Source organism: Oncorhynchus gorbuscha, linkage group LG13 (assembly GCF_021184085.1).
Source record: "Oncorhynchus gorbuscha isolate QuinsamMale2020 ecotype Even-year linkage group LG13, OgorEven_v1.0, whole genome shotgun sequence".
NCBI classification, from domain to species: domain Eukaryota; kingdom Metazoa; phylum Chordata; class Actinopteri; order Salmoniformes; family Salmonidae; genus Oncorhynchus; species Oncorhynchus gorbuscha.
Genome location: NC_060185.1, coordinates 46334380 through 46356368, shown reverse-complemented (window position 1 = coordinate 46356368; position 21989 = coordinate 46334380). Strand labels below are relative to the sequence as shown.

Genomic DNA, 21989 nt, shown 5'->3' with positions numbered 1-21989 from the left:
TCAACCATAGAAATGAATATGCCTGCATCAACCCCCTCTAACAAACAGGCTCTAGCATTGATTAGTCCTATGTAGGTCTGGGCCTCTTTAGGTCAGGCAGTAGCAGTTCTTGTATAGTCCCAGAGAGGAGACAGCACAGCTGGGGCAGAGCTTTGTCATGCCAGCACAAAGGAAGGATTGAGGTGGGCTATTTTCGACTCCCTTCGTACATAATCAGCCTGTAACAAAAGCCCCCGTCCCTCTCTGTCAGCCAGCCCGGCTACAGCCAATCACAGGACACCTCTGGCCTGTCTGCTGTGCCGGCAACCACAGAGGTGTATTCTGATTGGTTGCCAGGTCTGATGATGTTGTGATTGGCAGGTGCCCTGTGGCGTGAGATTCACTGGGTCAGATTTCCCCAATTTAGACACAGAAGAGGAACCTGTTCAAAGATTCTTAAAAGAAAGTAAGATAATGACTGGATTCACTGTCCCCTGCATTCTTTTACTGGGGTGAATATTGTTGCAGGACTTTTTTTAAACCAAGTTTCATGACATACAATTTCAGCTGGAGATAATGCACCCGTTTGGTTTTTATTCAAGCATTTTTAAGAAAACATTGCTATTTTTTTACTCTATGGTGTGAGTTATCAGACTGACTGGCTGTGGTGCTGCAGGGGGAGTCTGGGGGGGATATGAGTAACCGTGTGATAAAACTCAGCGGGTGGAAAAAGATTACTGCCTCTCTTCCCTTAACCTTTCCCTGCACACTTAGCCACAGTTCTCATTTCCAGAAGTAAACACAGACTTAGGCCTGTTAGATCAATGGAGGTTATGCAGGGAATGGATTATCGGGGGTTGTTTGATAGTGAGAGTGTAGGGGGTTGATGACAATCATATTTCACCATGCAGGTGGGCAGGATGCTCCCACTCCCGGCACAATTGATCTGTGGGATATGTTGATGGAGGCCAGTCCCAGTGAGCTCTTTTATTATATCTGATTAAAAAGCTGGAGCACATGGAACCGGCGAAGGTACACCACCTCAGAGACTGAAGACAGCAGGGAGAGAGAGAGAGAGAATGAGTGAGAGAGAGAGAGAGAGAGAGAGAGAGAGAGAGAGAGAGAGTGAGAGAGAGTGAGTGAGAAAGAGTGAGAGAGTGAGTGAGTGAGTGAGAGAGAGAGAGAGAGAGAGAGAGAGAGAGAGAGAGAGAGAGAGAGAGAGAGAGAGAGAGAGAGAGAGAGAGAGAGAGAGATGCAACATGGGATAGCTGCAAAGGATCGGAGGGAAGAGGAATGCATCTGGGTATATACGTCTGCAGGTAGCTACAATGTCCTGCACCCTGCTATGGATGTGGCACTTAGATTGATTAGCCATGCCTTTCCTGGCTGGGCAGGGTGATTGATGTGGCCTGATGCAGGCAGAGGTGAGTGAAGCCTCTGGGTTAGTTACACAAGGCAGCTGGGTGATGGAGTGGACCTGGAAGCGAACAGAATGTCCGGCAGTCTATCTCGCCGAACTGACTACATCACAAACATAGCTGTCATATACAGTCAAGTAAGGCCACGTTTATAGAAGTATTGGATGGATGTGGAAGTTTCTAGAGGTATTGGATGGATGTGGAAGTTTCATAGAAGTATTGGATGGATGTGGAAGTTTCTAGAGGTATTGGATGGATGGCTTGATAATGCCAGAAAACCATTCAAATCAAAACAATAACCCGGTGAAGATAATGTGGATGATGAGGCTGATAAGTAGTAGTTTAATCCTCGTCATTCTAATCCTCCCTGTGCTCCTGTGTGTGCTGCCTGCCTGTGACGTGACAGCCCCATGGTGGCATGGTAGACCATGCAGTGATCGCTCAGGCACTGACTGGCACCGAGGAATTATTCAGCCAGTGGGCCGTTTGTTGGCGTTCACGGTGACGTCACACATGATGGAAAACAAAACAAAGCCAGTGGGATGACGCTGGACACCCTGCCCCCACGGTGACGCTGGACACCCTGTCACCAGCCTGTGATCCCTCACTGGGACTACTGCGACTGCTGCTGTTACTACTGGCGACACTGTCACTACTGCTGCTCAACAAAGACCCTCCACATACTAGGCTGACATGCACACAGGCACTGAATACAACTAGGTAGCATTGACACAGCATCAGCCAAGTGCTGTGGAGTTCATGATATTGTATTAAAATGAAGATGGAGTGTATTGCTATTAAAATGAGAATGGTTGCTTTTAAAGCTGCAACAGTAGAGGCAGAGGAGGGGAGAACGGCTCATAATAATGGCTGGAACGGCCCATATGGAATGGCATCAAACCATGTATTTGATACCATTCCACCTATTCCCGCTCCAGCCATTACCACGAGCCCGTCCTCCCCAATTAAGGTGCCACCAACCTCTTGTGAGCTGTACATGTATGCCAATGGCATAATGTTGGCAGTGGTGGATACGGGAGAATGACAGAAATCATTGACAGTTCAAGGCAAAACTATCTCAACCCAATTAAACTGGTTTGTCTCTAGGTGTGAGTTCACGGAGTTTAACATCAAAATAGTGGTATCTTTCCACCATTAGCCTTAAAATGCCCCTTCCCATATCTAACTACTCCCCTGAACAGCATCACTTCCTGGAATAAAACTACAGCCTGGAGTGGCTGACCAGAAGTGAAAAGACAGAGGGCAATCGAGAGAATGACAACATAACTTCATATCAACAGTGAAGCTCTCAGTTAAGCGGCATGGCACATCAAACTATGCATTCATCCCAATATTTCTGACAATCAGTCAGAATCAACATCAACAATTGTATTTAGATTACATACTGAATTAACTGAATAACTGAATTAAACCACAGACGGTAATAATGATTCATCTAGAAAATAGACCGTAAATGAAAACAAACACAAAACTCACTTCACCCAAACGAGTTGGATATGCAATATTGCGGCTTTTCATCCCTCAGTCAAAAAGCTTAGAGCCTAAGCGGCTTAGAAGGGCGAAATCAGTAATGTTGATAATGCCTGGGGGGGGGGGCAGTGGGAAGGGCTGTGGGGTTTGGCAAGGTATTAACTACTGAAAACCGAAATCATGGCAGAGGATTAAGACAAAGCTTCAATATGGTGCCTCACTCCAGCGATAGAGAGGGACAGAGAAGCTGGAGGGAAAGATCAGTGAGCGGTTGGTCAGGATACGCTAAACGTGGAGGGAGTCAACATAGAGGAACAAACAACAAGACGGGGGGAGGGGGGCTGTCGCTCACTTCAAGGGAGAGTTCTTTATTCTTCCACCATCGTCACCTTTGAACCCCATTAAAACGTCCCTATGGTGACTTCATACCGGGAGGGCATACGAAGGGATGGGTGTCATAGGTGGACAACGACAAACGATTTGTAGGTGGTAGCCTGTAGGTGGGTTCATAGGTCAAAAACATGTAAAGGCTGTGGTCTTTATGAACCATGTGACATTAAGCATTTTACTGTAATGTATCTCCCAAATTTGCAGCAGGTCCTCAATTTAAAGGAGGGAATGAGACGCCACCTCCATTCTCTTGACCTACTTACGGTCTCTGGAGACAGTTAACAGCTTCCAACGACTGGAGAGGTGACCCAGAACAAGTAAGCTCATCACCTGGATGATAATTGGACTGGAAAACACCTAGCTATCTTCTTGTATTCCTTATTCGGCAGCTAAGATATGAAAGTGAACAAGCATATAGCACCTTGGGGCTCTTTGCCATTTAATAGTTTTTTTAAATTTAATTTTAATTGAACCTTTATTTAACTAGGCAAGTCAGTTAAGAACAAATTCTTATTTACAATGACGGCCAAACCCAGACAACGCTGAGCCAATTGTGCGCCACCCCATGGGACTCCAATCACAAGCCAGTTGAGATACAGCCTGGAATCGAACCAGGGTGTTTGTAGTGACGCCTCAAGCACTGAGATGCAGTGCCTTATACCTCTGCGCCACTCAGGAGCCTATCTGAAGGCTTGAAATGAGAAATGTTGACATTGACTTTCTCAATCAGTTTACAGCATTTCTCAAATGTCAATATCACATACAGCATGAGCGGGAAAAGCCTGACTAACCTGTACCCCCGCACATAACCTGTACTAACCTGTACCCCCGCACATAACCTGTACTAACCTGTACCCCCGCACATAACCTGTACTAACCTGTACCCCCGCACATAACCTGTACTAACCTGTACCCCCGCACATAACCTGCACATAACCTGTACTAACCTGTACCCCGCACATAACCTGTACCCTGTACCCCGCACATAACCTGTACTAACCTGTACCCCCCCGCACATAACCTGTACTAACCTGTACCCCCGCACATAACCTGTACTAACCTGTACCCCCGCACATAACCTGTACTAACCTGTACCCCCGCACATAACCTGTACTAACCTGTACCCCCGCACATAACCTGTACTAACCTGTACCCCCGCACATAACCTGTACTAACCTAACCTGTACCCCCCCCGCACATAACCTGTACTAACCTGTACCCCCGCACATAACCTGTACTAACCTAACCTGTACCCCCGCACATAACCTGTACTAACCTGTACCCCGCACATAACCTGTACTAACCTGTACCCCCGCACATAACCTGTACTAACCTGTACACCCCCTGTATATAGCCTCGTCCCTGTACATAGCCTCGTCCCTGTATATAGCCTCGTCCCTGTACATAGCCTCGTCCCTGTATATAGCCTCGTCCCTGTATATAGCCTCGTCCCTGTATATAGCCTCGTCCCTGTATATAGCCTCGTCCCTGTATATAGCCTCGTCCCTGTATATAGCCTCGTCCCTGTATATGGCCTCGTCCCTGTATATGGCCTCGTCCCTGTATATAGCCTCGTCCCTGTATATGGCCTCGTCCCTGTATATGGCCTCGTCCCTGTATATAGCCCTGTATATGGCCTCGGCCTCCCTGTATATGGCCTCTTCCCTGTATATGGCCTCGTCCCTGTATATGGCCTGTATATGGCCTCGTCCCTGTATATGGCCTCGTCCCTGTATATGGCCTCGTCCCCTGTCCCTGTATATGGCCTCGTCCCTGTATATAGCCTCGTCCCTGTATATGGCCTCGTCCCTGTATATGGCCTCGTCCCTGTATATGGCCTCGTCCCTGTATATGGCCTCGTCCCTGTATATGGCCTCGTCCCTGTATATGGCCTCGTCCCTGTATATGGCCTCGTCCCTGTATATGGCCTCGTCCCTGTATATGGCCTCGTCCCTGTATATGGCCTCGTCCCTGTATATGGCCTCGTCCCTGTATATGGCCTCCCTGTATATGGCCTCGTCCCTGTATATGGCCTCGTCCCTGTATATGGCCTCGTCCCTGTATATGGCCTGGCCTCGTCCCTGTATATGGCCTCGTCCCTGTATATGGCCTCGTCCCTGTATATGGCCTCGTCCCTGTATATGGCCTCGTCCCTGTATATAGCCCTGTATATGGCCTCGTCCCTGTATATGGCCTCGTCCCTGTATATGGCCTCCCTGTATATGGCCTCGTCCCTGTATATGGCCTCGTCCCTGTATATGGCCTCGTCCCTGTATATGGCCTCCCCTGTATATGGCCTCGTCCCTGTATATAGCCTCGTCCCTGTATATAGCCTCGTCCCTGTATATGGCCTCGTCCCTGTATATGGCCTCGTCCCTGTATATGGCCTCGTCCCTGTATATGGCCTCGTCCCTGTATATAGCCTCGTCCCTGTATATGGCCTCGTCCCTGTATATAGCCTCGTCCCTGTATATGGCCTCGTACCTGTATATGGCCTCGTCCCTGTATATAGCCTCGTCCCTGTATATGGCCTCGTCCCTGTATATGATATGGCCTCGTCCCTGTATATGGCCTCGTCCCTGTATATAGCCTCGTCCCTGTATATGGCCTCGTCCCTGTATATGGCCTCGTTATTGTTATTCGATTGTGTTACTTTTTCTTTTTTACTTTAGTTTATTTAGTCAATATTTTCTTAACTCTTTTCCTTGAACTGCGTTGTTGGTTAAGGGCTTGTAAGAAAGCATTTCACGGTAAAGGCCAACACCTGTTGTATTCGGCGCATGTGACAAATAACATTTGATTTGATCAGTTCCAATTGTGCTCTGGGTGCGATGGCTAATGTCTTAACATCTTTGTTCTGCTTGTGATCCCCAAAGAAAGAGTAATGGAGGACACGAGTGGCCACAGCATCCTTAACCTTCTCTCCCTATAGGCCCAGACACCTGCAGGTATGAGCAAAGACGCTGTCATACAGAGATCTTCTTTCTAATCTACATTTTTTCAGCCCTTGTAAAATTGAGCAGCGCGCCTCCACTCTGTCCACGCAAGGTTGCATAAAATATGGCCTTTACTTTCCAGTAAACATTGCAGTGGCCTATATTTGGAAGGGGCCGTATCTAATAAATCTTGGCTCCAATAATAATGAATGTTGCCTGTCTTGGCCCAACACTGCTGTGGCCAACTAATTGGTTGGGAATGAAATACTTGTGAGGCACTATACCAGGGTGAATTGAGGGAGCACGTCTTGTGAGGTGGGACAGAGTCTCAAGCGCTACACGGCCATTTGCTTCTGACTTGATTAAACTTTTTTCATCATTCCCCACGGCACCCACTACGCCCAGCGCCTCCCTCCGTGCCCCCCTCCCAGACGGGACATCGCAGCAGGTGGACCTTTTGATTTGTCACCCAGGAAGAGCCGCCCGGTGCTCATTTGCATACAGATGCCTCCTTCAGTGCAGAGGAAGGACCACCCCGCACCCCCCTCCCCGCACTCCTCCAAGACGACAGAAAGAGGCCCTTAGAGCCATCTCTTTCTTTAGCCCCCTTTCACTCTCTTCCTCCCTCTTTCTGTGGTCCTTTTCACTCTCTATCTCAACCGTTTTCAACATAAGATCGCTAGTTACTGCCAATTGCAATAAGGGAGGAGTGTTGGGGGGTGGTGGGGGTCTCGCATCTTGCATCTGCTCTAGCTGGCTGGAGTATGGGGTCTTGAGTCCCAGGGAGAGGAGATACAATAGCGATGGCCTGTTCTGTTGACATGGCTAGCAGTAGAAGGATGTACAGGGAATTAGAATGCTCTTCTAACAAGGAGCCCAACATCTGAAACTGATTCTACCTTCTCCCATTTCACATGTCCAGACAAGAATCCCATTGAGTGCGATAGAGATATAACATGTACAGTGATTGGTTCGTCTCATAATTTCAATGTATCCCTTCCTGCCTGTGATGTTCAGAGCAAATTCTCATCGAGCACACAAGCTGCTTCACTGACAGCCTGGGCACTTAGCTGAGGCGCATCTCATGTGTCAAGCTGTACAAAATGTAACGTCATGAAGGAATTAAGAGTTTAGGCAAATACAATTTCACCTTTAATTAACCCTAATACCGTATCTGTGGTGAACTTGACTCTGTGTTCGCTCCACGGCTGCATGAAACCTGAGCCCCGACAGAGGCCATGTCTGTTACCCAGTGGAATCAGGTTTCAGACACAACACGTCTGGGGAAAAGGGAAGCCTCTTTGAGAGGCAGAGGTCAGAAAATAAATTCATATAGTACACTCCGGAAATAAGCTTATTTACTGTATATCGAAAGATCTCTAAAATACAGCGTCATTGATTGAAATATAGCACTGGTCAATGAGCACTCACCAGGGTAGAAGTCTTTGGATTTGGACAGCTTGATGGTGGCGCCGGTCTCTTTCTGCAGCTGGACGATGGTCTGTCCGCCCTTGCCGATGATGGAGCCGGCCGCATAGCTGGGGATCAGAACCTTCAGGAAGTACTCACCTTCCTCTGCAGGCAGGAAACAGAAAAGGAAGTAAGAATATACTACAGTCAGGTGATCCATTTACCTGTAGTAAAATCATACAGCCATCTCTGTTTTGCAACCTCTTTCTCCCCCAACAACTATCCTCTTTCTATGCATTTACAGCTGTAACCCCCCCCCCATTTCAGTGGTATCCAATTGGTAGTAGTTACAGTCTTGTCTCATTGCTGCAACTCCCGTATGGACTCGGGAGAGGCAAAGGTCAAGAGCCATGCATCCACCGAAACACAACCCAACCCAACCTAGCCGCTCTGCTTCTTGACACAACACACATAGAACCCGGAAGCCAGCTGCACCAATGTGTTGGAGGAAACACCGTACAACTAGGAGTCGCCCGCCACAGGAGTCGCTAGTCCCTGCCAGCCAAACCCTCCCTAACCCGGACGACACTGGGCCAATTGTGCGTCGCCCCATGGACCTCCCGGTCGGCTGCGACAGAGCCTGGGCTCGAACCCAGAATCTCTGGCAGCACATCTAGCACTGCGATGCAGAGCCTTAAGACCACTGCGCCACCAGGGAGGTCCCAGCTCATTTCACTAATTATTTTAATCTAATTTTTGCGTTTCACAGAAGAACCTACTCTTTGTCATCATCTTGGCAGACCGTTATTAATAAAGGGACGGGATTTGTTAAATCTAATCGAATAGATGTAATGCTTTTGGAAACACAGTCACACATTGCATAACCATATTCCCTTATATACACCATCTATTGCTACACAGTCTGGTTTACATAAATGTCCCTTACACTTTGGCCAGTTTCGAAACTATTCTATACATTAACAGAGAAAACTTTGATATTGCTCTCAGCCCACCCTTCTTGGATATAGGACAAAACATGAAGGCACACAGGCCTAGGAACACAACTGAAATATCAAAGACATGAAGACATTGCTTCAAAGCGTGCAGATGGGGGTTTAGCAGCAGAGAGGATACACAACTCCCCCCCCGGAACAAAAGTACCTTTGTTTTGTAGGGCGATAGCTACCTGCCTCCTGAAGCGTCCACATGCATCCCATCCAAAACTGTTCAGAACAGTTCCTACATACATTATAACAACATTCTGTGACATTTTTGTTCATTTGGGACATTTTATTTTGTTGCTGTTCGTTCACACGACATTCTTTCCCGAGGCAAGCCGAAGTTCAAAAGCCGAAGTCTACGCCCCTTCGTCGGTGATTGGTCACCAGTAGGGATTCGTCATTTAAGTGTTTGTTGCCATTCAATGATAGACGACTCGTTTTGATGCACATTTTTTCACTGGAGAAATACTGAACCAAACATCCTAGTTAGATGTAAAATTGTGCAACTAAGATCTCCTTGGCAAGAACGTCCAAATGAATGACAGATTTCTTGAATTCTGACTATTTTGAGGAAGTGTTTTACTGGCTACGGCATCTCAAGATAGACAAACAGTTTTTTCTAGTTTTTCAAGCAAAGGTCTTTCAAGCGGTCGAGCACACTTGCATACCTAGGCGCCAGCTGAACTGAAGCATGTGGAAGCCTTAACTTCTTCGAGATAGGGGGCGCTCTTTTAATTTGTGGATAAAAAACGTTCCCATTTTAAACAAGATATTTTGTCAGGAGAAGATGCTTGACTATGCATGTAATTGACAGCTTTGGAAAGAAAAAACTCTGACGTTTCCAAAACTGCAAAGATATTATCTGTGAGTGCCCCAGAACTAATGCTACAGGCGAAACCAAGATGAAGTTTCATACAGGAAATGCCCCAGATTCTGAAGACGCTGTGTTCCAATGTCTCCTTATATGGCTGTGAATGCGCCAGGAATGAGCCTGCCCTTTCTGTCGTTTCCCCAAGGTGTCTGCAGCATTGTGACGTATTTGTAGGCATATCATTGGAAGATTGACCATAAGAGACTACATTTACCAGGTGTCCACCCGGTGTCCTGCGTCAAAATTATTGCGTAATCTCCAGGTCCATGCGCGTTCCATTTCTTCAGAGGATTAACTAAACTGCCACGAATGACTTATCATCGAATAGATATGTGAAAAACACCTTGAGGATTGATTCTAAACTACGTTTGCCATGTTTCTGTCGATATTATGGAGTTCATTTGGAAAAAGGTTCGCCGTTGTAATGACTGAATTTTCAGGGTTTTTTCTTATCCAAATGTGATGAACAAAATGGAGCGATTTCTCCTACACAAATAATATTTTTGGAAAAACTGAACATTTGCTATCTAACTGAGAGTCTCCTCATTGAAAACATCCGAAGTTCTTCAAAGGTAAATTATTTTATTTGAATGCTTTTCTTGTTTTTGTGAAAATGTTGCATGCTGAATGCCAGGTTTAATCCTATGCTAGGCTATCAATACTGTTACACAAATGTTTGTTTAGCTATGGTTCAAAAGCATATTTTGAAAATCTGAGATGACAGTGTTGTTAACAAAAGGCTAAGCTTGAGAGCAAATATATTGATTTCATTTTATTTGCGATTTTCATGAATAGTTAACGTTGCGTTATGCTAATGAGCTTGCCTAGAGAATTACACTCCTGGATACAGGTTTTTTTCGTAGCCAAACGTGATGAACAAAACGGAGCGAATTTGTCCTACACAAATAATCTTTTTTTAAAAACTGAACATTTGATATCTAACTGAGAGTCTTCTCATTGAAAACATCTGAAGTTCTTCAAAGGTAAATTATTTTATCTGAATGCTTTTCTTGTTTTTGTGAAAACGTTGCATGCTGAATGCTACGCTAAATGCTTCGCTAAATGCTACGCTAGCTATCAATAATCTTACACAAATGCTTGTTTTGCTATGGTTGAAAAGCATATTTTGAAAATCTGAGATGACAGTGTTGTTAACAAAAGGCTAAGCTTGAGAACTAGCATATTTATTTCATTTCATTTGAGATTTTCATGAATAGTTAACGTTGCGTTATGGTAATGAGCTTGAGGCTGTATTCACGATCAGGCTGTAGCCTATTCCCTGACAGGGACTTTAAGGTCTATATAGCCTCTTCCCTTACAGGGACTTTAAGGTCTATAACCTCTTCCCTGACAGGGACTTTAAGTTCTATAGCCTCTTCCCTGACAGGGACTTTAAGTTCTAAAGCCTCTTCCCTGACAGGGACTTTAAGTTCTAAAGCTCTTCCCTGACAGGGACTTTAAGGTCTATAGCCTCTTCCCTGACAGGGACTTTAAGGTCTATAGCCTCTTCCCTGACAGGGACTTTAAGGTCTATAGCCTCTTCCCTGACTGAGACTTTAACCCTCAAACTACCGACTGGGGACATTCTTACCCCATCGGCATACTTTTGATCATAGCCCAAAGGTGGCTTTATTCAATTCTTCCATTTTTTTCATGACTTTGTCAGTCCACTTTTTCTTAATAAATCAAAATAATTGTTTGGATTTTCTTTTTTACATTCAAGTCCTTTGGGGTCATTCTGACCCCCAGCCAAATACACACCATTCTGCCTATATAAATGGTATATATAGGACCTTCATTTGAATCTAGGTTTCTCTGGGGACATAATTACAAATTATCCATGCCAGCAGAGGGTTTAGATAGACGGATCACCTGCAAAGATATAGCTGGTTATAACTGGTTATAACTAGGTATGACTGTGTACAAAATCAAAATGACCTAAGATACATGCTTAGTCGCAGTCAAAATAGCTCATAAAAGTATGTCAGTGGTAGGAATGCTTGGTAGAATTGTAACACAGAAACCAGTTAGCTTCCCCTCTGAATGTACATAGGGAAAGAGGATACCTAGTCAGTTGTACAACTGAATGCATCTTCCACATTTAAACCAGCCCCTCTGAATCAGAGCAGTGCGGAGGGCTGCCTTAATCGACATCCACGTCTTTCGGCGCCCAAAGAACAGTGGGTTAACTGCCTTGCTCCGCAGCAGAACGATATATTTTTACCTTGTCCGCTCAGGGATTCAATCCAGCAACCTTTTGGTTACTGGCCCAACGCTCCTACCCGCCAGGCTACCTGCCAAGTTTGTATATACTTTTGTATTGGTGTGTACTCTCCGAAAAATAGTTATTCTACAGAAAATGATATATAGATACCAGAATTCCTTTAATATCCTCCAATATTCTATATGTGCAACTTGTTATGGTATTTTGGTTGCTATAACATTTGTTTTGAAGTGACTTTAAGGATTTGGGTATGCTTTTTTAAGCATCCTGCCATAGACCCTACCACTCCCATTGTTTCACTAGCAGTGATGCTCATGCTGGCTGTGGGGTAAGTAAATAAAGCAAACTAAGCCATATGTCTCTCAGGAACAATGAGTGAATTCCTTTTTGTCCGAAAAATGTAGCATATTTCAAATGTTGGTGTACTGCTCCTTTCAATGACAGACATTTTTACCACAAATATGACACAATTCATACTTACATAACTGAATGATATTACAATCAAATGATGGTAAATCAGCTTTTTAGTGTTAATGTGGATGTGTATAAGGGATTTTTTTCTTATTTTCGTTTGACAGAATATGCTAATTAAGCGTAGCTAAAACCGTAGCTAAAATAACAGTCTGTTTATATTTTATTTTTTATTATCTGATAACATTATTTACATGTCTAATGATGTTTTGAAAATAATCAAGCTGATCCAAGATGGTAAATCACGTATGTAAAATATGTTGGTAGTTTAAGGGTTAAGGTGACAATGTATCCCAGTGTCTCAACCAATCGCCTGGGTCCTCTCCTCCTCTCCTAATATTCCACCACAATTAATCCAGGTTGCCTCCCACAAGGCGGCAGATATAAATAGGATTATTATTAAGTGGACCTGTTCTATACTAATGCAACAGCAATCAATCCACTGTGCAAGATGTGGAGAAAGGGGAGGGGGGGTCATGAGTTACGACACCGATTATAATGATGGCTACCCTCACACTTTGACTTGACATGCAATAAAATAGCGACACCTCTTGCATGTGTATTGATGACTTCCTAGCATGTATTCAGGAGTGTCTCGTATTTCTAACCAAGAACACTGAGTACCTCATAGAGTGACGGTGATGGTGAGAGGGTGCAGGCAGGCAGACAGAATTAGGTTTTGGTCTGGCCAGGGGAATCATCAGCAAATTGAGAGAGTTCATTATCTTTCATCGAAACACTCACTGGTCCTGCTATAATCTCATTAATCGATGCACCCCCTCTTGTTGTGTTTGTGTGTGTGTGTGTGTGTGTGTGTGTGTGTGTGTGTGTGTGTGTGTGTGTGTGTGTGTGTGTGTGTGTGTGTGTGTGTGTGTGTGTGTGTGTGTGTGTGTGTGTGTGTGTGTGTGTGTGTGTGTGTGTGTGTGTGTGTGTGCATGCGTGCGTGTGTGCAGAGAGTCTGTTTGTTAGAAATAGTGTTTTCTAAGCACGGCTTTTCTCCTCGGCATGCTCCAAATCATAGAACTGCACCATTGGAACCGTCTGGGACCTGGTCTGTTGAACCAACCCAAGGGCGATGGAGAGAGAGCGCTTTACACGAGGAGGAAATACGATACTTTCCCTTCTAACTGTGAGTAAGGTCATAGACATGAAATCCTACATAGAGCTGGGACGGACCTTTGTGTTTTAAAGCAGGTTATAGAATTGTTTTCTCCCGCACAGCACTGCCTGACAGTGAGCCTGCCTACGCTGAGTATAAGAAGCAGCAGAACTGCCTGTGTTCTGCAATGACCCAGATTCCAAATAAAGCCAAGACTGACCTCATTTTGATTGGGGTAGATTTACTTTTAACCAGCCTCAATTGATAAGTAATATCAAACACAAACGGGTTCTGCTGCTGCACATGAACCCTGGTACGCACTACACAACACACGTATACACACACAAATACAACAAATACACAGACAGACAGGTGGACATACATACATACTGTATATCCATAGAAACATCTCATAAACAGTAAACACACACCTTTCATACACAGTGGGCCATTCTTTTATACATGACAATTATGTTCTAATTGTCTCTGTTTAAGATACTTGTTTTATACAGATCTGACTGTATCATGGCGAATCCCAGTCCCTGAGATGATAATCCTGAATGCAGCCCTTACTAATCAAGCATGATGACTGTGCACAGTTGCTCGGCTACTCCTGTCTAGACAATCAGCACGCATTCTACATCGATCTCTGATAGGGAACATAAAACCACTCGCTCTAACCCGGTCAGATTTAGTTCCTCGACGGTGTCACCAAGGAAGGCTAGGGCAGAACACCCTAAAATTGAATTAGTACGTCTGGTGAGAAGAGGCTTTCAGATGAACTGTTGGTTTTAAATATTTAGCTGATACGTCCCAGTGAGGACTGTGGATGGATTGATATAAATGAGCATGAACCTGACAGAGATGTGATCCGCCCCGAGCAGATGTTAGGCATCAGGATTGTAGTTCCTGGTCTTTGCTTTCTTTCCTCTTACACAACACAGACAGGATCCCAGCAGTTCAAGTTTCTGGAGGAACACAGTCATTTCCTCTTTACTTGTCAGTGCATAAGACTTGAAGGTATACTTCAGGATTTTGGCAACGAGGCCCTTTAACTACGTCCCAGAGTCAGATAAACTTGTGGATACCATTTTGTATGTCTACGCGCACAGTTTTAAGAAAGTTGCTAACTAGTGCTAGTGCAATTGCTAACCAGCGTTAGTGTAATGAATGGAAGTCTATAGGTATCTGCTAGCACGCTAGTTAGCATTGGCTTGCGAATCTCTAACTTCCTGAGTGGCGCAGCAGTCTAAGGCACAGTATCTCAGTGCTAGACGCATCACTACAGACCCTGGTTTGATTCCAGGCTGTATCACAACCAGGCCGTGATTGGGAGTCCCATAGTGTGGCACACAATTGGTCCAGCGTCATCCCGGGTTAGGGTTTGGCCGGTGTAGGCCGTCATTGTAAATAAGAAATTGTTCTTAACTGCCCAGTTAAATAAAGGTAAAAAAAAAAAAACATTTTGCTTCCAACTCACCAACTACTTGGAAAACAACAAAGTGAGCCAGCTAGGTCAGAATACATCCAACATGTCTTACTCCTACTATGCCTGGCGTTGGATCAGTGTCATTTGTTCAAGAGTGTGCGTGTCATTATGTCTGTATGTAAGGGGTAGCTACAATAAATAATGAATAGGCATCTGACATAATAAACTAGTTGGTAAACACAGCAATCTGTTGCTAGGGGCTCCCAGGAGTCCTGGAGCCCAGAATAGGCTCCATCAGCCTGGACGGTTCAAATCTGGGGATCTGGTGTCGGGGGCTGGGTGTGCCTCTGGGCTAGGCTAAAGCATTGGGGTGTTATAAAAATCCAGTTCACTTAAGCTGGGTGAGTTTGTGTGGGGGAGCGGAGCTTAGTCTCACCCTCCACTCCTTTTGTTCAAGTTAAATCTCCACACCAGTTAGTGGACAACCACCTGTCTTGGTTGTATATGGGGTTACTCTGAGTCATGAAACCTAGAACATGAATAAGAAAAAAGTATTTCACATCTGTAGCCATTCTGTTGTCGCGGGGTATTTTCAAGGTCACCAGTGAATCTGTATGAACTTCTTGTTGGCTGTCCTCTGTTCCTTATGTAGCCAGGTGCATAATGTGTTTCGGTTGGGTCTAACCAGTTTATAGTCTTTTCAAAATGTCCCCCCTTGTAGTGTCCACATTTGAGCCTTTCCGGACACGGCTATCTGAACTATGCTAATGCCCATGCTGAGCGCCACTCCATCTCCAGTGTATTTGAGTGTGTGAAAAGCGCCATGCATTGTTCGTCAAGCACGGCTGTTTCGAGAGGGGGCTAGATCTTCCCCTCTGCATCGCTCTTTTCATCGCTCTCATCCATATTCATTGTGAGGTCTCTCCTCCACTCGGCGGTGGGCTGGAGGAGACAGGCGACTTCAGTGTCCAATTGTAAGCAACCATTTCGAGAGCATCACCCGAAACCCCGCCCTATACAATGGGATTTTTTTTATTTTGTTTGACGCAGTGCTTTAAAAAAGAACGGATGATGAAGAAGAAGAAGCAGCGCCCCCTTCATGTTCATGGTAATGGATGGGGATCGATGGGCAGACACGGCTGCATGTGGTTGCTGGGGGTAGGTAGTGAATGGCAGCTGGTGATTGATGAGGTGGGTGGGTAGGTGGAGAAGAGGGAGCAGTCGTGATGGTCTGAAGGAGAACCATGATTAGCATGGATGGAGAGAAAGAGAGCGCCGTGCTGCCTAGAAACGCTCAGTTGAAAAACAGCCATGCCGCAGAGAAGTGGGAGGACACGCAGTGTTTTGGCTACAACAGCCCGAGCTGACACACACTGGGTGACTATGAGATTGGCAGGCGATGGGCCAGGACAACGCTTATATTTGCCCTTTGTCCATAGTGCTCCTTCACCATCATTGACAAATCAATATCCAAATGTTTATGCAAAGCCTTTATAAAAACCAGCTCTGCTATCTTTTGGGCTTTTTCACTCTGTGAAAGTGTGACGCATTCTCCTCAGCACCAATGGATAGATCCGGGGGAAGGTAAGTCAGCTCAGCTCCGGAGGGGAAAGCAACACAAAACACGAGCGATGCGATCGCTAACATCAAAGGCCCTGTCCTATAGACCGATGTCTCAGTGCTCTGTATAGTATCTGCCAGACGGGGGCGGGTTGGGTTGGAGAATAACTACTCGTCTGAGTCCTCATCGCCCCCCCCCCTCTGTTCACCCTCCACGGACGTATTCACAGTCTCCTCACGTCATTTGGCAAGGGCATTAGAAGGCCTCCTCACCACTGTCCACTGAAGCCACTTTGGTGCCAGTCCATCCATTAACGAAATGACTTCCACATATCTCATTATAGTGGACAGAATATTTTTATTTACAAGAGGGGATTTGGGCTGAAGACCTATCTGAATATGCGTCCCATGGGTATGCAGTGGGAGCAAGTCAAGCATGTGGATGGTAACAAAAATCAAACCAAGGGAGTCAGTGATCCCCCCCCTTGATATGAATGTCACCTTATGTAACATATAATCATGATTTAGAGCCTCTATAGGTTACAGCACAATGCCCTCTCATCCCATCTCTTCTGCAGTATGACCGAGACCGAGATGAACAATCAGAAGAGTAGACAATATTTAGAGAACACAACATCCATTGAGGTTTAAATATGTCTAATCCACGTTATCATCATTCTCAATCAATGCCCCCTTTAACAATGTCATGCAAAAGGAATGAAGGTGATCGTGTCAATTACGAAATGATCAACAACCAATTTCATATACACAACATATCCAATAGATGTGCAAATATTACAAATGTGATAACCTTTTCAATTCCACAAATGTGAATAGCATGGCAAAATAAGCATGGCAGTTTAACATGAAAATGGATGCTATGGATTTACGTATATAAAACGTAAACATATGCCTACATTTTCTGCAGATGATATGCTTAAAATCAAAGCTTCCATGATAGTCCATATACATAAGATGCTTATGAATTGAGATACATTTAATCAGTTTAGCTCAATTAAAGATGTAGGCCAAATATATTAAATCAGATTTAGAGGTTTTCCAGAAATAGTTTCAGAAAAGACTGGGTTATTTTAGTCTGCAGACTATTTTTTGCCTTTCTTTAGGAACTATTCATATCACTGTCAAACTGCTATAACAATATTGTAATTTAGTAAGCGCATAGCAAAAGAAATTAGAATAATAACAAAATCAAAGTGTCTCTCTTACCATGTGCCTCAGAGTGTGATTCCTGGTGAGGGAATACAATGCCTTCAGTTTCAAAAAGGGGCTGCAGGAAGGCCACTATACAGGAAGAGGAAGCACATTGTGTGTGTGTGGCAAAACTTAATGTTATCACACATAATTATGAGGTACTGTGCTCCCCTGTAACTGGCATCAATGTCCTGAAGTCGACAACTGGTTCTGTTTAACCACAAACAACCTGCACATGAGGCCTGTTGATTTAGGTATTGGGCTCCAATATGGACAGGCCTCTAGCTAGCCTACGTACAGTGTAAATGGTTGCTCTGCTATTGACACATTCAAACGCTTGTGAGTATTGTGATGACGAGGGTATCGTTTAGAATGGCCTCAGTGGATTTTTAGTGAACAAGTTCTGAATGTTTGTGTGCAATGCAAATATTAAAACATCAAGCTATTGAAGCGGTTGCTGCTACAATGCTTTACTACTTGGCAGTCATCATGTCTGAGCATTTATGTGTTCTTATAAAGCGTGTATCTTTCCGGAACCTTGCTCTTTATATCACTTCTGAGGAAGTCGTTCTGATTTTTAAAGAAAAACAAACTGCCATTTTACTACGGTACAATCTCATTGAGTAGACGCATGTGTGTAAGTGTTTTGACTGGGCGTCTGACTACAATACTCCATGGGAAAGTTGTGGTTGTTACTGCACTCTAGCTGTTCTCATAATCACAGACATTTCATTTGGTCAAATGGATGAGATGTGTGTGTATGTAATGTCTCCCAAGAGTGTTGCATGTTTTTTTTTTATATGTGCAGCTGAGTATCGATTCCTTTTAACAAAGTTGTCTCACTTCATTTCTTTGGCAGCGTTTGATTATCGTAATGCATTGTGGGAAATTACTTTTTGGGTCACTATATAGCTATTTCTGATTGTAAACAATATCATGATATTGTTATGTGTGTGGTAGGTAGGCGCACCACACTAAAATTAATATTCTACAATATATTTTGTTTACCCTCAAAAATGTTTTGTAAGCCTATCAAAAGTCCACGAAGTCAGGATAAGTAAATATTAATGGTATAGTAATAATGACTAGAAGGTTGGAAATGCATGGCGCTTAACAGCAATGTAAAAAAAAAATGCTGATTACCTACGGTGACATCCATGTTTGATCCAACCAGTGAATAGAATCATGATTAGAATGTATTAATTGTCAATGTAGCCTTTCTTTAATGAGAGGTGCAGTATTTGGACTGCTACAATGATAATGATGAAGTATAAGCAGTGACTGCATAATAGCGGATGACAATGTTGCACTGAAATGGCGACATATACTGTAGACTCCTGTATTTGGGCTTATTACTAACGGTGTCTATATGCATGTTATTGTCTTCTTGAGTAAATTGTACGCAAAGAGACTAGAGTACCCTAGCCTATGTGCCAGATTATCGATAATCACACGATTACCCGTCACAAAGCAAGGGATGTGAGCGCGGTCAACAATGGAATGTTTTTCAGTTGTTTGTAGTTTCGAGAATGTTTTGTTATTTTGGACGTCCGCAATTTATTGCGCCCAAACCTAAAAATGGGTCAAATAAAATAACCCTTTTAGGTTCTAGATAACACCTTTGTTCTATGTGCATGAGATCCGAGGGTTCCCTCCAAATCAGCACCCTCTCACTCACCCCCTTCATTGTCTTCATTCCATCAACACAAAGGATTTTCCGTCATTTGTAAATAGATGCAATGGATAAAAAAGACTATAACAAGAGGCAATATATTGGACATTTCGCTTTATACATCACTAAATAACACTAGTTTCAGTGGTGTCGAGGAATGCTACATCAAGATGATAATCAACCTGCCATCCTTTCCCTTTCTCGGTGCTACCTCTGTGTGGGCATAATGATAAACTGGATTCACACATTCGAGATAATCCCCCGCATCCCCATCATTTACTTACCTCCCGTGTTTGTGCGTTTAGTGCTGCTTGCCTCAGTTGGGGTCTCTAGCGGTCTTTTACGCGAATCTGGGGGATCCGACTCCATGTGCGGCTGTTGATTGTGATGGTGAGGATTCAAGAAAACCCCGTTTTGCTGTACTGCCCCGCCGGCCATCATTTTTAAAGTAGGTTGGATGAAACTGCGTTTATCCCTTTATGCAACGTAACCAATTGAGAAAAAAAATGTATTTGAATAGACGAAGCGATTCAAAATCGAAAATGCCTATATTCTTGATAATGAAATATCTTGCGTGTTATTATCCTCGCCCTTTCAGAGAACACCGAGATGCTACGATGAGTATGGGCTATGTGTTCTAACCGAGGAAGACGATGCTTGCGCTGCGTCTGGAACGTAACCTCAACAAAAATCCAATGAAACGATAAATTATGTCCCGCTCCAGATACTATAAGCGTGTTGTAGAAAGTAGGCTAATTTAATCTTCCATTAATTTCTTCATATGTGTGTTATGTCATTCCACTGCAATAAAGCGCGTATTCCTATCAAGCAATGCAGAACGACCTCCTCCTCTCTGTATTGCAGCTAGGCAATGGTCAACAAAATAAAAGATCAAAACAAAAAAATATACAGACGACAGAGGTTAAATAAATAAAGGGAAAGGAAAGGTGTTGAAATACAAATATGGTCTTCTATCCGGTCCTCCTTTCGTGCACGAAGACACCCTGCAGTTCGATGTTGGAGGGCAAGAGGTGCGTTTTCAGGAGGGTCCAAAGGGGAGAGAATGCCGAGAATGGATACAAAGCTAGAGTGAGATGCGATTTGTTTGTAGTCTCTCAGGAAAGATGCTGCAATCTTGCGTTTAGAGCATCCCTTCGCGTTCTGACTGTCGGAGCGCAGGGTATCGAGTGACGTCATGAAGATCAGAATAAATCCCTGTCAAATGTTGAGAAAACGAGCCGCCCCTCTCGAAACGCGATTGGATGAACTGATTTTCTCTGGCAAACGGAGTATAAAACCAATGTCACATGATAAAGAAAGAGGAGGGGTTGGGGACAACTAGGTCATGGCTAGAAAGGGTACAGGTTTTTGTCAAATTAACGTCAAAAGTTGATATTTTCTTTGCTTTTTAGCTAACCCTAACCATTTTCATAAACGGAACCTAAGTATCATAACCTGCTACGCCAAATCTCCTAACCTGCTGCGTTAATTCTCCTAATTTGCCACGGAAAGGTAAATCTGACAAAAGCTGTATCCCATCTAGTAAAAATGGGACAACTAACCGAGGGTCGGGCTGCACAGGAAGATGTAAAACTAGGCTGACTTGAAGCCGTAACTTCTAACGGCGCTCAACTGTGCCTCGTTCACTGAAATAAAAAACATCCACGATGAAGTGGCTTAGTCATAACATAATATTATTACTCCTCTTATTATTACCTATTAGGGTAGGCCTAATTATTATCTTATTGTTAGAGTGTAGGCCTACAGACTATAATTTCCATAACATCGTTGACTAAATAGATAAACATAATTACACCCTTTAAATCAATCAGATTCTAAAATAAACCCGTTCCATACCTATAGGAAAGGAAACTTGGAAGTATACCTGTGTGGACTCCAGCCATCTCCGTGTGGAAGAAACCAAATGGAGGGATCCTCCGTGCGCGCGAACTCTCCGAGCCGGTCTTTACTGCCTCTCTCACACACAAACACACTTGCCGGCACACACCCTCTCTCACTGTCCAGTCCAAGACAGATGCGGAGCGCCCCTCGTGCTCCTCTAGATTCTCGTCAAGGTGACATTGCGTCGACCGTGGCCTACACACAAGCAGGGATCTCACACGATTTCACATGGCTGTGAAATTCTATGCGGGGAGACATCTCGGTTTTCTCCGAGAATACGCCGCTTGATGTGTGGAAATATGTGACAAATCCAAGGCAGATGTATGCCACTTTATTGGACCGTCGGAGTTCGGATAAGAAACAATTGCGCAGCATCCCACTTTCTTTCAGCCCATGGTGTGGACCTTTCATGTCCAGCTATATTTTTAGTGGTTGCCTGCTACAGTAATATGGACAATGTGAAGTAGCTGAGCCCATAAGCTATTTTTAAAATGAGGAATACTAAGAACATTATTTGGGGTTTTATAAAGCAGGCTGTATAGCAGCTAACAGATGTAGCGTAGACTATTGTGACGCTTATCTGAGTGTACATTTCCTAGATTGCATAATGGAAAATGTAGGATGCTATTTGTACCTGTTGATAGAGAGGCTGATTATTCAGCCGACGCACTGCACAACATATGATATACATGTATGATATGATATACGACAAGGTTTCTATTGGCTCCTCATCTTGGGGGCGGACTGGGACCATAAATCGGCTCTGGCATTTTTACACACTGGACAATCCCCCCCCCCCCCTTGAAGCCCACAAACCGGCCCATCTTTGTCGCCCCCACACCTTTTATTTATTTTTTATTTAGTTCACCTTTATTTAACCAGGTAGGCTAGTTGAGAACAAGTTCTCATTTGCAACTGCGACCT

General features: G+C 44.2%; 1 protein-coding gene across 3 annotated transcripts in view; it reads right to left on the bottom strand.

Moving 5' to 3' along the window:
• The window catches only part of LOC123993014 (RNA-binding protein Nova-1-like), a 63088-nt gene extending 41754 nt beyond the window's left edge, over positions 1-21334 (bottom strand). Inside the window, exons 1-3 of one of the 3 annotated variants that reach the window (XM_046294743.1) lie at positions 19448-20345; positions 17507-17581; positions 7646-7789 (exon numbers count right to left, since the gene is read on the bottom strand). In XM_046294743.1, the coding sequence (XP_046150699.1) occupies positions 7646-7789; positions 17507-17581; positions 19448-19604 (376 nt within the window). In that variant the 5' untranslated portion in view covers positions 19605-20345. Of the gene's footprint in view, positions 1-7645; positions 7790-17506; positions 17582-19447; positions 20346-21048 lie in introns of those variants that run through there. The other 2 variants (XM_046294745.1, XM_046294744.1) reach the window with 2 other exon arrangements.
• Between the last annotated feature and the right edge of the window lie 655 nt (positions 21335-21989).